This window comes from Copadichromis virginalis, linkage group LG13, assembly GCF_057382275.1.
Source record: "Copadichromis virginalis isolate Kocher_CV1m ecotype Utaka linkage group LG13, C_Virginalis_male_GT1.1, whole genome shotgun sequence".
Classification (NCBI taxonomy): Eukaryota; Metazoa; Chordata; class Actinopteri; order Cichliformes; family Cichlidae; genus Copadichromis; species Copadichromis virginalis.
This window is the reverse complement of record NC_140630.1, coordinates 10,170,834-10,185,733: the sequence shown is the minus strand read 5'-3', so window position 1 is coordinate 10,185,733 and position 14,900 is coordinate 10,170,834. Positions and strand designations below refer to the sequence as shown.

Sequence of the window (14,900 nt, the reverse complement as noted above, 5' to 3'; positions counted from 1 at the left end):
TTTCGGGTGAGAAAAACAACAGGATGTCGCAAGCCAAATCTTTTTTTTTTTTTTTCTAAATTCAAATGTCTATGTGAAAGGGTATTTGAAGATTGATTGCTAAGCCTTTGAACCTCATCCATACTGAGTATCCACGCTATGTTTAAGACTGATTCATTTTCATTTCCCGTTTTGAATTTTGATTTTTGTGTAAATTTAAGCTGTGGTTGATGATAATCACAGTTATTTCCCTGTATTAGTCATTGTATGAATGCAATATAAGTCTGCTCAGTCCTAATTGTGTTCTACACCATGTCCTCCTATTTTGAGTTCTTTTTTCCCCCTCTGCATTTACATGGTAATGTTTTTCACTGCAAATTTTTATTGTATGCGTTTAACGTTTAATTATATTGTTGGTATAAAAACCGTAATGGTGAATCTTGGAACTCAACTGCCCTAATATCGAGATTTCACCAGTATATATTTCTTTTATTTTAAATTATATTCTTTATAATAGCTTTATAGTATCTCATTCATAGTCTCCTAACTAATTGATCTTTTAAAATAAAGGCTCAGAAATAAATATCCACAGCTCGACACACAAGAATGAACTAATCAGATGCAGAGAGTTGATGGTAAAATATGTCACAGCTTCCAGTGTGAATGAAAGCAATGAACGTGGTTGAAGCGTGTTTGTTGCTAGTGGTTTTTTGACAGTTTCTATTCTTGCTGTGATAGAGAATTGCATACTGAGGATCAGAATTCATTAGAATTGTTTATGACTGTGGTTTTAAAAAGAATTTGGGGTGATGCCATTCACCTTTTAAACATTCCAGTTTGCGTCAGCGTTTTACAAGCAAAAACTGTGTCATTGTATCTAGTTTATCAGTTTGTATTTTAACTCTTATTTGACCCATGATTTTTGACATCCCTGGAAGAGAGCAACTCATATTTTACAATTTCATACAAGGTCCCAGCGGTTATCTTCACAAACTAGTAAATGGTTAATCATCATTTTCTGAGCTTTTTGTCTACATTGTCATTCAATACAAGAATATTTTCATTTACTTTTAGTCAAATGATAATATGATGTCTAAATTATGAAGGCTAAGGAAGGCTGTCCAACAGATGGGCTCTTACTTCATGGCATGTGTTCACTATGCACGGCAATCACCTATTTCATGCTGTTTGTGTTAAAACATGTTGTGGTCGGTCAAACAAATGTGCACACAGGGGTCTAATGAAAACTGTCTGTCATGATCTCAGATACGAGAGTCACAGATCAAGCCAGTTAGACTGCATTTTTTTTTAGTGCAAAAGAGCATGCATTACACTGCATTTTCAATAAGTAATAGTCTAAATTTTATTAAAAGTGACTACTATTTGAAGAGAAGCTGTTTGATAATATTTCTCTACTGTTAGCTTTTGCTAGGTGTATGAAATATTAGAAAGTTGTTGTTTATCACTGATAATTGCAGATGCAGTTTTTATTGTGATTTAATGTCTGGGTGCCTCTGTCTCTCAGGGCCATGAAATGACCAGCATTGGGCTCCTCCTGGGTGTGTCTTCAGCCAAACTGGGCACCATGGACATGTCGATCACTCGCCTACTTGGCATACACATTCCTGCCCTTCTCCCGCCCACTTCCACTGAGCTGGACGTGCCACACAATGTTCAGGTAAGAGTGAGTACGTATAAAGAAGAAGATAAAGCTAATTTCGATTAATTCCGTTTTCACAGGGGGTGGCCCCAGCAGGTAGTGCTGCATGTTTGATTTGTCAGATTTTCACGCTAGATGCCCTTCCTGTCGCACCCCCGAAGAGATTTCTTTTTATCTTCCCTGGATGATCATTCAGTTCTTCATCTGTTTTTTTTTTCTTTGTTTTTTCTTTTTCTGTTACAGGTTGCAGCTGTAATTGGCATCGGGCTGGTGTACCAAGGAACGGGTCATAGACACAATGCTGAAGTCTTGCTGTCTGAGATAGGTGTGTAAGTGTGTGTGCGCAAAAGGGAGACAACACAATGGGAAAAAGTTCCATAAAATTACCTAAAAGTTTAAATCGGATACATTAAAAGCTGTTAATTAAAGAGCTGGATATGAATTTCACTGAAGTAAATAAACAGTATTTTATATATGTAACACCTTGAAAAAAAAGTGCACAATATAATTTGGGTTTTGGGCTATTATTTAATTGCCAAATGCATGTTTAATGGATAGGTATCTCTCAAACTGCAAGAAAAATACTGTTTTCTTGAATAGACATTGTAAACAGTCAGGTTAGAAGTTCTGCTTAAGCTCTGTTGCTCCATTTTAAACACTGCATCCAGTCTCACTGTTGAACTTTTATTTTTACTTTAATTAGATTTTTCTTGCCATGCATAGATGGTAACTTTTGGTCTGTCTGTTGTTCAGGTCGACCCCCTGGACCAGAGATGGAATATTGTACAGACAGAGAGTCCTATTCGTTAGCAGCTGGGCTCGCTCTTGGTATGGTCTGTCTGGGGGTAAGACAAACAAAAAAACATATATATATGAATATACGTTGCCATTTTCCATTTGTTTGTTGCAATAGTAACTAATTAAAAAAAAAAAGTAACAGCTTCTCACAAAACCCGATTGTTATGTTTATTTTTTTGTACACATACATTTTTTTCTGTTATTAAGCCACATAAGTTCTTTTAAAAGTCCCTTGGATACCTGCTCACTTCTGTAAGAGAAACCTCAGATCATAATATTGTCAGGTGTTAATGATGCTTGAAGCCCAGTAATAAAGGGACAAAACCCAAGTTCAAATATTGGTTTTCTTTGACATCTGTCTCTGCATGTCTCTTGTTTCTTATCTCTACTCTCATCCTTTTCTGTCCTGCACTTACCTTGCTTGTTCTTCCTTCCCCTTTCTCCTCATAGCATGGCAGCAACCTGATTGGGATGACAGACCTGAATGTCCCTGAGCAGTTGTATCAGTACATGGTTGGGGGACATCGCAGAGCTCAGGCTGGGGCCAACCGGGAGAGGCACAAATCCCCCAGCTACCAAATCAAGGTACATGAAAGAAACCCCCTTTTTTTTTTTTTTTTTTTTTTTTTTTTTTTTGTCTACAGTGTAGCAGTGTTATTTCAATGCGATAAAATAATACTGAAGAATGTGACTGTATAACTACTAAAGAATTTTACCATACAATAAGAACTGCAGCTCAAAAACTATGTCATGGTTCTTCATATGTTCAGTCTGTGCTGATGTATTGTTTTTTCCCCACTAATAGGAAAGGATTTGGTAAACAAATCTTCATGAATTTTATTTTCCATATTCGTATTAGTTGAGGTTTGTTCTCAGTTTATTGTTGTCACATGTGCCAATGTCAAATGTGTAAGAAAACTCTAAAGTAGCACGAGTAAACAATATTGCATTAAATAAACTATCCCAATTGCAAAAGCTAATTGTCATATTTAATTATGTAGGTGTGAAGGGGTTTTGCAGTTGGGACACACCTCTCTTTAGATGAAGTTTGACCAAATGATTTGATGAAACAGTGGTCTGGCTTCTGTGATTAGCTAATTAACCTTACCATTGGTCATTTCAGGAGGGTGACACTATTAATGTAGATGTGACATGTCCAGGCGCTACGCTAGCCCTCGCCATGATCTACCTCAAAACCAACAACAGGTGAGAGAAAAAAGGTTTTTACATTTTTGTCTCCAAAATAAAATAAAAAAAGTTTTGATATGAAAATAGGTTTATTCCATGTCTTGGAAAGGCGACTTAAAGACTTCTGTTTTAGATTTATCTCCTTTCTACTGACCTCCTAAAATTTGTATACAAAGAGTGTAGGCATACTCTTCATGGTGTGACAAAACAATCTAAAAAGAGATACTCTGCTGACAAGTGTTTTATTTTATTAGGAGAAACAGAACTAGATAGAATAAACTGGGAAAAAAAACATAAAAATATTACATTAAATATTTACCCCCCAAAAAATGTAATACCGGTGTTATAGAATTAGAAGTAGCAAACTGTTCAAGGGGCACAGAATCTTTCCACCATAATTACTCTGTAATGCTGGTGGGGTGTTTCTTTAAAATGGCCAAAATGTCCTGTGCTGTGTTCGACTTTCTAACCACTTCTTGCCCACGTGAACCGTAACTGGAGCACCATAGCCTATTTGATGGAAAAAATAGTGACATTACACTACATCAGACTGAGACTCCTCCAGTTTCTAACAGTCTAATGGTCAAGAGGTTCTTTAAAACTCATCTGCTATCTGTTGTTTGAGAGGGTGCTGAAAGAAGGTATTAACACTCCCTTTTCTCATCATGGTTTCGCCCACTAGGTCGATTGCTGATTGGCTGAAACCTCCAGATACTTTGTTCCTCCTGGACTTCATTAAGCCAGAGTTTCTGCTGCTGAGGGTTAGTGTGGATCTAGCTCTGTGTGTTTCTGTGTGTGATCTTTTTTCCCACCTTTCTATATTTTAATCTGATATACCTGTGTCTCTTCTTCTTTTCTCTCTACCCCTAAAGACTCTGGCCCGGTGTATTATCATGTGGGATGAAATCCTGCCTAATACTATCTGGGTCAAGAGTAACATCCCACAGGTGAGAATAAACACACACACACACACACACACACACACACACACACACAAAGAGGAACAAGTGGACATGTTTGGAGCCATGATGCCACACACCCTGCAACAAATCAACAACTTGCAAAGAAAATCCCATTTGTGACGTGTGGTTTTGTGTGGATGGAGGCAGGTTTACCCTTTTTCAGTTAGCTAATTTAGCCAATTCTGGTGGCTTATTTTTTGGAAGATGCACTGATATTGGTTAGCTACATTCTGTTAATAAAAGCATTTCCCCTGGTCTGTAGTTGTACTTTACTGATGCACCCAAAGATGGATGGGTAGTTTACATGAGCAGAAATGGCGTCAGTGGATAAACAAGAAAAAGGCTATTTCTAAAAACAGAAAAGTTATCTGAGCAAAATACAACTTGGAAACATCTTAGAGATGTTTCAACAAACGACTGGGAGAGTAAACATTAAAAAATGTCCAACGTGTATATGTAAATATAGTTATAGAACAGCGAAAACCTGTGTGGCCGCTAAGCTTGAGAAATGGCAGGAAAATAAGCCGTGTCTGATAACACTGAATAATTACAGTGACTTTAAAACAAATAGTCTGCATATTAGCCTTTAACTTCCTATGTCCTTATAGGCTTACTGATAACATAAACTCAGATAAATTTGACCAAGGCCAAAATTTTATCTGTAAATCAGCCAAGCATTTACCTGTAGATGTGGATAGTTTATTGCAGTGTTTGTTGCTTGATATCTTCATGATGAAGAAAATTCAATGTATTGGTCAGCAAAACTGCCAGAAATATTTTCCCCTTGGGAAGAGTATCAAATAATTAATTCAGGCTTGTTCTGCCTTTTTATGACAAAAAGGAAAAAAATAATCCCATACTTTTAATCTTTAATAACATAAATGTATTCCATTTCATGTTTTTTTCCCCCTGTCAAATAGATAACTAAAAAGACTGTCAGCATGATAGCATTCAACTCAGTTTAGTTTCACTCCCATCTTTTATGTTTTTCTTCTGGTTGTCCACGCCCCCCTGCAATGACTTTATCCCCCAGTAGGGGGGCCCACCCCCACAGTTTAAGAAACACTGCTACAGTATAATTTACACCACTGGATATAAATATGTAAAACTACATTTTTGTGGTTTGTATTTTGAATGGCAATAAATACTAGTAACTAGAACCTTGGCACACTCAAAACAGGTTATTGCCCTTCTAATCAGGTATGAATAGCTGCATTATAGTCAGCACTATACAGAGATTTATGCTTTAATATCTTTTCATTCCTTCCATCCATTTTCTTAAGTTCACCCTGTGCAGTGTCATGTGCTAGCTGGAACCTATGCCAGCTGCAACAGGACCCAGGCAGGGTACATCCTGGACAGCTTGCTGCACAACCAGTAGAGAGAGAGAGAGACAGTCAGGCTAATTTAGAATCCCCAGTTAACTGCATGTCTTTGGATTATGGGATGAAGCTGGCCACACACAAACATGAGAGAGCAAGCTAACTCTAAACCACTGTCACCTTACTGCCTATGATTTTTCTTTTGCCCTTTCCTCCCTGATGTTTACTTTCTATTTCCATAGTTTTATCATGAGAATTTTGTGAGTTTTCAGTTAATTTAGCAAATAAATACTGTCAAAAGTATTATTTCTGAAACCTGACCACTCATGTCTATATTTTGTTTTCAACTTTCATTTTGTTTTCAGATCATGAGAGGGACTTTTGACCCTTCAGAGGACATTAACATGGAGACGATGGCGTAAGTATTGAAGCCAAAAACATCAACTCATGTTATACATTTGAATTCTGCTAATTGATTGTATTTGTTTCTCTTAGCCAAGCCCAAGACTACATTACAGCTGGGGCCTGTTTGGCACTTGGTTTACGGTTTGCTGGCTCTGCCAACTCTGATGCCTTTGACTGCCTTTATAGCTTGGCCAGGACCCACATGACAATCATGTCCTTTGCTGGTACAGCTGCTGTGGGTGCTGTGAGTGTTTTATATTTTTGACTTTGTTAACAGTAAGAAACAATGTTGTGCTACCTCATCTACTTACAGTTAAATTATTTTCTCTTTGATTTCTTTTTCTTCCCTAGCACACATTTTACAACCTCCAGACCTGCCTGTCAATGATTCTGCTGGCTATGTCCATGGTGATGTCTGGTACAGGAAACCTGAAGGTCCTGCAGCTTTGTCGTTTCTTCCACAAGCGGACTGGTGGTGAAATGAACTATGGCTTCCACATGGCTCATCACATGGCACTGGGTCTGCTCTTTCTGGGAGGAGGCAGGTGAGATGGGAACAACCAAAATATGGCCATTTTCCCAATCCCATTGAAATTTATTAAAATATATTCCTTATTGCAAGTGAAGAAAACTAGTATAAAACTATAATACATTTGAATTCATATCAATTGTCAATTATCTATTCATAGCTGAAGTGCATTTTCAGGCCAAAAATCAAAAGGCTTTTGTCAAGTTGCTTTGGGGAAAGGGTAGAGCGGCCGGTAAAGCAATTTCTGTAATCACTGAACTTGTGTTTTTACTTGAACATAAAGATCAGGCTGGTTTTCTTGTAGTTAGCCTAACTCTTGGCTAGCGATGGCTTACTCTGTCCTAAATAACTTTTTGATGAGGTGACAAATATTCTAGTCTCTAAATATTAAATATAGGTTTGGTTTTTTTTTATTGGCTTTTTTTTAATCATTTTTGTTTCCAAAAAGCATCAACTAGACCATTTGCTGCATTTTATTTTCAGCTGTAGATGAATACATATTTAGTGTTGTACTGATGATATCTTAACAACGGTGGCTCCAGTATTCAAGATACTGGAGAAACATCTCACACAATGAAACAATGTGGTTCTCTGATGTAGATTTTTCTGAAGAACTGTAAAGCTTGGAAGTACAGTAGTAATAAATATAACAGTAAGAAGAAAAAACTGTACAATATACTCATAGATAAACGCAAATGTTTACATACATAAAATCATTTCAAGACTATACAACAGGCAAGGTACCAACAAGGTGGGCATTGTTTTAAACTTCCACAACAACCTCTAAGGAATCATGCTTCAAAAAATAAATACACACACCAACACACACACACACACACACACACTTTGATGTTGCTCATGCTTCTTGAATGAAGGAAGACACTGAGGTTTGAGTTATATTCTGTATGTAGGCTGTCATATGACACCTGAATTGAACAATTGCATGCATTCATCCATCCATCTATACATGCAAACCCACACCCACCCTGCTTTTTTCTGGGAAAGACCATATGCAACACGTACACATGCACAGCGTGGGTTAGCCACACAAATACAAAAAAAGTCTGCTTTGAGTGCTGTGTTCCACATAATGAATGACATTCATGCGCACATGTGCACGCAAACACACACCCAAGCCAGGTTCCTCAAACCGCTGACCCTGGTCTGTGTATTTTGAAGAGAAACAACAGCTCCCACTCTTTCATCACATTCTGCAAAAACATCTCTCCACCTACAGCCATAATCAGATGGACCTTTTCATTTCATTCAGGTCACATTTTATTTTAGACCTGCCAGCTGAAAGCCCACACACTGTAAGGACTGCAGGTTTGAATGCTCTGCACGATAGCATATATTTTCATAAGCAGTTTGTCTTGTGTCATTTCAGAGATTGTAGGTCATGCTGGGTAGCAGAGTCATGCTATTTCACTGTCACTTTTCCTGCAGTCTCGCTGTCTGCTCGTATGTCATTTAGTTTCTCTGTTTCCATTGAAAATGTCCTGGTCACATTTGCTTTCCACTTATTTAGCAGTTATCATTACATCATGGCCCTTCTTTTTTTCCTCATTCAATTTCTCACGTATGTTTTTCCCATTTACGTTTGGTCTCTTTATTTGGTGATCCTTTTTGTTCTTTATTTCCCCTTTCCTCAACCTCTCCTTCTTTATTTACTTACCGTATTTAATTTCCTCTTCCCATTGGATCTCAATTGAGATAGAGCTTGGTAATTGTCCCCCAGTAGGAAACTGAAGTGACGCAAACTGTGTCTGACACAGCTGGATTTCACATTGAATAATTTTTAAACTGTCACCTCCCTAGTACGAAGACTGTTTGATGTCTGATTGGTCCCATGTGATAACTGGACAGATATTGTGAGCCAGTGTTCATTTGCCCTACACAGTTCACCCTACAGCACCTTTATTCTGCCTCAGATGTTGTATTTCTAGTAGTAAGAACACTGTCTGCCCATTTTCACTGCTTATGTGAGAATGGGCAGCTCAATCCAGTTCTTCCAACAGTGTACACAGTTTGTGTGAAGAGGGCTTAGATCTGTATTTCAAAGGTGACTGTGGCTTTTCTATCACGAGTTCTTTCTGTTTGCATGAGTTTCAGTTTGTACTAGTTAAGCATGAGCACATAAGATATATTATACTTGTCCCACTGACACTGACTAAAATGCTAGACTCAGAACTAGAGTTAGATTCTGCTACTTGCCCCTATTTTGTTTGGATTTATTTCTTTTTTGTTTTGGCTCAGTCTCCTGGAAGTTCATTCATTTCAACAGAATTTGAAAATGTCAAGCGCACCACAAAAGGAAAGTGACTCAAAAGAACTGATTGTTAGCATTCATCCCTCTTTTAGTCTAAGCAGCAGCCAGGCGCCCAAATGGTAGGACTCTTCAGTCGTGTAATGTTGCTGTTAGTCAGTTTGACTGACTCAGTGCTACAAGCAGAAAAAAAATCTTTATTTGCTTAAAATAGAAAACTGATGATGCTTCACTAAAGCACCTCATTGGACTGAGGTGCTTTTAGTGTAGCGGTATAAAGTAAACAGTATTTTGGTAGAGAGCACTGCAGTGGCTCCCAATTGTTTTAGGATTTTAAGGACATCCTGTTTGTCCTTGTTTTCCCTTTGCCATATGCCATTGTCTGTTTTGAAACCAGCGTTTTGAGTGCAATTATTAGAAGGCTATAGGGGTACAATAAGGGTATTCTGTCTCAAGGAATGTATAAGCAAAAGTTAGACATTTAGTTTAACAGAAGTGTCGATTTTTCTTACTATGATTGTTTTGTCATTTTTGTGCCCCAAAGCCCAAACTATTTTCACTTTTATCAAGAACTGAGAAGCTGGAAATAGTTTGGTTGTTTTTTTTTTGAAGCATGATGATTGTGTTATCTGTCTACTGTGTACTTGCTGCAGGACTTCTGTAACACCCTCTATGAAACTCTAGGGCATGCTGACCCTGACGTTTGGAACTACTAGAGTAGAGGAATTAAAAGTATTAAGGAGCCATTAAATGAAGAGCAACATCCTTTATCCCAGTTGAACCTCAGTAACCTTCCAGACACAAGAAGCCTTTATTGTATGACTAATGGGGTCATTTTAATAATGTTGAGTCAAAGTAGATGCTTAACTGCCAGCTATTACGTTTAAGTGGCTCTACTGCAGTCTGAAGGTTTTAACTGGATTACAGCACTCACCTGCTTTAACTAACAGAACACAAAGTTTATGTGGAAGAATGTGTTTTGCTTTTATACACAAGGTTCTTCAAATATATATTTAGATTAAAAACAGTGCAAAAGTCTTGAGGAATATCTTATTTCTGAATATTTTGCTATGGATCAGAATTCCATTAATTTTGACAATATCCCCAGAAAAGCTGGCTGAAATTCAGACCATGAAGGAGCCTACAGATAGCTGTAGACACTGTTGTAGCTCTTGCTTGACCTTCGTACAAAATGACAACAATTTGAACCAAACATTTCAAAATTGGATTCCTCACTCCATAAGACCTGCTGCCACTAAGTTGCAGTGTAAGATTACTTGGAAGTCTCTATCATTGGTGACTCAAGACTTATGTACAGTACTCTATTGTTTAAGTTTATTGTTGTCGTTTTTCTTTACAATGGCTTGTGTAATTAAATTCTCCTTACAAACCCATCAGTATGTACTGAACATGTTTTAATGTTTTGTGAAAAGAAAGAACGGTGTATTTGTATTTTTTTTTTTTTAGTGATGTTGTTTGACGTCATCTTTCAGGTACACCCTCAGTACCTCCAATTCAGCCATCGCTGCTCTGCTGTGTGCCCTGTATCCACACTTCCCTGCTCACAGCACTGACAACCGGTGAGACTAATACATATGCGCACAATATTAAAATAAGAGTTTAGTTGATAACCTGTGTAAGTACCAAAAAGCAGCAATAGAAACTTATAAGAATATGATTTTTGTGATCATTTCATTAGTGATGGACAGATGATTGCTTGTGTGGCTCTCTCATGTGTTTTTGTACTAGTTGTTGTACAACTTCTATAAAATTTGCACAGTGCTTTACACTAATTTTAGATGTGTTTAGATGTTTCCCACCAAAATATTTTTGGTGTTTTATTCTGAAAAGAAATAAGAAGACGGTGCAAGAAATGCATTGAAGCATCTTTCTATCAGTTTAGCTTAAAATAAGTGCAGTGTGCTTAAAAATATTTGTGGTGCTTGCTTTTGCGCTGGTACTGCACATCCATTCATCTGTGCAAAAACCAGCACTCAAGTTAAATCTTCCCTGATATTGGTTTTCAATCAATTTTATTTCTTGGTGAAGTCTTTCCCATGCTCATTGGCCAGATTTGGTGTAAAAAAAAAAAGATATTCTGGCACTCATTAGCTGATGTGCTTTCGGCATGGTATCCACAAGCTCAGAATCCGTCTCTGCTCTTTGATTGCCAAAAAAGTACTGGACAACCTGCACAAATCCTTCCCCGATGCTGCTGATTCAGGTGGCTTTAGTTTCCTTTTAAATTTATTTTCAACTATCATTTCAGAGACTTAAGACCCAACAAAAACCCCTTCCTTAATTCTGACTTCACTTTTCTTAAATGCTGAAATGCATTGCCGTTTTTGTTGAGTCAGCCTAGTTGTCCAATACTTAGAACATCATAGCTAAAATGGTAGGAAAACTTTTCAAGCACTACACCTCTGTTCCTTTAACCAGTAACGGAGTTGGGAGTGTTAGCCCCAATATGGTGTAGAGATTATGTAACCTTGAAGTGGCGTATGATCTGTAAAATTCAGAATGGCACACCTGCAGTAAAAAAACTAAGCTTGTCTCAATTTTGGAGAATAACAACACAATTCTCTGTCATTCTTTATATTAAAAAAAACAATATGTTTGTTATGAATGTCTATCCGTTCATATTAGTAATTAAAAAAACAAAAACAAATGCATATTTGTATTTCTGTGTTTGCTGTAGCTACCACCTGCAGGCCCTTCGGCACCTGGCTGTGCTGGCTGCAGAGCCTCGACTGCTCGTCCCTGTGGATGTGGACTCCCTGAAGCCTTGCTATGCCCTTTTAGAGGTCACTTACAAGGTCAGGTTACAAGAAACATGTACCAACCTAATACCTGTGAATGACCATTAGGTTCATGTTTCAAAATTGAACATAGTTTTTCCTGTCCCAAAGCCACCTTTGAAACCACCTCTCATTCTTTGTCACAGCTCATTGTCACAAACGGCACCGCTGTGCTCTGTGCTCCACTTTTACATTAACACAAAAGCAAATGTACGTTCTGACTCAGATTGTAGAGTGTAGTGCACAATGGTTTCTGTTCGTTTTGAGGTGTTAGAAAAACTTGCCTGTCCACTATACCACTGTGTTCTGCTTTTTTATCAGTGTTAACTGCTCTTAGCTAGTCAACTTCCTCTACAGTTGATTTCATACACTTTCAAACTAAATCGTCTTCATGTCAGTGTAAAATCAGCTACCGTGGTCTCATCTCATTCATATTGGTGCTATTTTAAAATTTTAAGAGCAGCAGTTTTATGCCAGCTTATGAGTAGCTATTATATATATATATATATATATATATATATATATATATATATATATATATATATATATATATATATATATATATATTTGCTACTAATTTTGCATTTAACTGATTAGCAATAATTCAGCTGTTCATACAGTTTTCCTTTTTCTGCACATCTGGTTGTTGTACATAAATATATAGTCTTTTCCTATGTTAACTTTAGTTTCCTTTCTGGTATGTAGACATGTATAGTTTTATATGCCACTCATTGTTTTCCTCGTTGTTAGTTTTGATCAAGTATCCTTGATTTTGAAAGACAAAAGATGTGCTTTCAAATTAATCTGTGACAATTTCATTAAATAAAAGCTGGCCTCACTGCCTATGTGCTCTTAGTTAAACATGTTACATGTAAATGGAGGAAAGTCATTGCACTGCACCTTAGTTTTCTCCAAAACTGGTATCCAGCACTGTGTAGGTTTCAGTTTTATATAAGAGAAAGTGAAAATAGCATAACTGCTTAGCAAAACCTCTCTCTAAAGTCTTGAAGGGAAAAAAAGTTTCTAGTATTAAGGGCAACACACACATCCCTAGTGTTAAAACACAGCAGGAATTGTTTTCTGTTTCAGCAAGTACATTGTTAGAATTTTATGTACGTCACTGTGGCATCATTAGGATGCCACAGTGACGCACATTGGTGCCGTTTCCCAGTATCAATGGTTGTCAACCATTCATGTGTGAAGGTAAATACTTTCCATAGAAATTGCTGGCTTTTTTTATATCTGTAAAAGCAAATATTTGACACTCTTGGGAACAAAGCCAATAGGTAATGGGAATTTACTCAAATAAATGACAGACGACACTGGCATTGTGTAGTTATTGTCATACTTTAAGCAAAACTAGCTATAACATATGATCAAAAATACATCGTCAAAATTGATCGGCAACATAAAAAAAATAGTAATCGTAAGAAGAAGAACATTTTCTTTTCTTTTTTTTCTTTTTCTTTTTTACACAAATGTGTAAAATACACACAAAGTATAATCTGGGATTAATTGGGGAGCATTTTTCTCTGCTTTTGGCAATTGCTCATTCCTTCAGAACTTAACTCTCTGCAAATTTAGTCCACAAGCAGACCTTTCTTGGAACAGTTGGTCTCAACATGCTTGTGTCTAAAATGAGAGGAAATCAGTTGAGAGGTGTGTCAGGAAAAAGTCTTTACTCATTTTTAAAAATATATATATTTATTTTTAAAGAAAAGGGCTACAGAGCAAAACCAGTGACTTTTGAAATGATGCGCTCTGAGCAAGAAAATTGTTTTGTCATAGTAGTACTGTTGTAGAGTGATGAAATGAGGAAGGGAGAAATGACGCAAGATCCTTCTTTGTAACCTCCATGGTGCCTCTAGCATTAGTGAATTTTAGCATGCCCAGCAAATAGTGTCTGCTCCAAAACCTTTTTCAGTTACTTCATATAGTCGTAGTCATTTTCATTAATATTTTATTGAGTCACTTATAATCTTTTCTTTGCTGGTTTCGTAGTTTGACAAACGCTGAGGAAGCCCAAAGAGATGGGAATTTACACATTTCAAAAAAACAACCGCCATATAGAAGCTTCCATTCATCCATTTTTCTTCTTCTAATCCAGTTAAGAGTCATGGAGGGCTGGAGCGTATCCCAGCTGTAACAGGGCAAAAGGTTGCCAGTTTGTTGTAGGGCTAGATAAATTGAATCTAATTTTTATTTGTGTACAGAATCATTACTTCAATCCCTTTGTGTGTCTTTTGCTTTTCATCTTCAACTGTTGCTAAAACTAATTAAACTGTTATTTGTGTTTTAAACTGCAAGAGCTATAAATTCTGCTGCTGGGAGAGATCTGTGTGTGTGTGTGTGTGTGTGTGTGTGTGTGTGTGTGTGTGTGTGTGTGCTTTTTAAGATCTGTCAAAGCTTACTCAGACTTGGAGATGGTTTGTTTCAAAAGGAATTTAAGTGAATGAATTTAGGGGTGCTGTCCCTCATGTTGTTATACTGTTACATTCACATACAATCTGCTATTCTATACTGCTGTTGCAGTTTTTTTGGTGACACTGTGTATAAATATAGATCAAATGTGTATCGTTTTGTATGTTTCAGTTCTATAAAATATTATGTGTATTAATACCCTGTACGGATAAAAGGGTGATAGTGCACTTTGGTGAAATTGTAAGGTGCTTAGAGATCTTACAGGCGAACTTTGTGAGTGACACTATTTCCTCTTTTCAGGAGACTAAGTGGTATGACGAGACAACAGTAGAACTGATGGCTCCTACCTTGCTTCCTGAGCTGCAACTTCTCAAACGGGTAAAGCCAGAGAATAGTTGTTCTTCTTCTTTGCCTTTATTTGGCTGCTCCCTGTAGGGGTTGCCGCATCCATCCATCCATCCATCCATCCATCCATCCATCCATCCATCCATCCATCCATCCATCCATCCATCCATCCATCCATCCATCCATCCATCCATCCATCCATCCATCCATCCATCCATCCATCCATC

The 14,900-nt window shown here is 37.3% G+C and overlaps 1 protein-coding gene across 1 annotated transcript in view; it reads left to right on the top strand.

Annotated features, from left to right (window-relative positions):
• The window catches only part of anapc1 (anaphase promoting complex subunit 1), a 60,343-nt gene that overhangs the window by 27,204 nt on the left and 18,239 nt on the right, over positions 1-14,900 (top strand). The window contains exons 34-46 of the mRNA XM_085477186.1: positions 1,505-1,657; positions 1,883-1,964; positions 2,393-2,484; positions 2,888-3,022; positions 3,561-3,643; positions 4,308-4,386; positions 4,498-4,572; positions 6,275-6,327; positions 6,405-6,558; positions 6,666-6,859; positions 10,603-10,689; positions 11,808-11,925; positions 14,629-14,706. Coding sequence (XP_085333312.1) covers positions 1,505-1,657; positions 1,883-1,964; positions 2,393-2,484; positions 2,888-3,022; positions 3,561-3,643; positions 4,308-4,386; positions 4,498-4,572; positions 6,275-6,327; positions 6,405-6,558; positions 6,666-6,859; positions 10,603-10,689; positions 11,808-11,925; positions 14,629-14,706 — 1,383 coding nt within the window. The remainder of the gene's footprint in view (positions 1-1,504; positions 1,658-1,882; positions 1,965-2,392; positions 2,485-2,887; positions 3,023-3,560; positions 3,644-4,307; positions 4,387-4,497; positions 4,573-6,274; positions 6,328-6,404; positions 6,559-6,665; positions 6,860-10,602; positions 10,690-11,807; positions 11,926-14,628; positions 14,707-14,900) is intronic.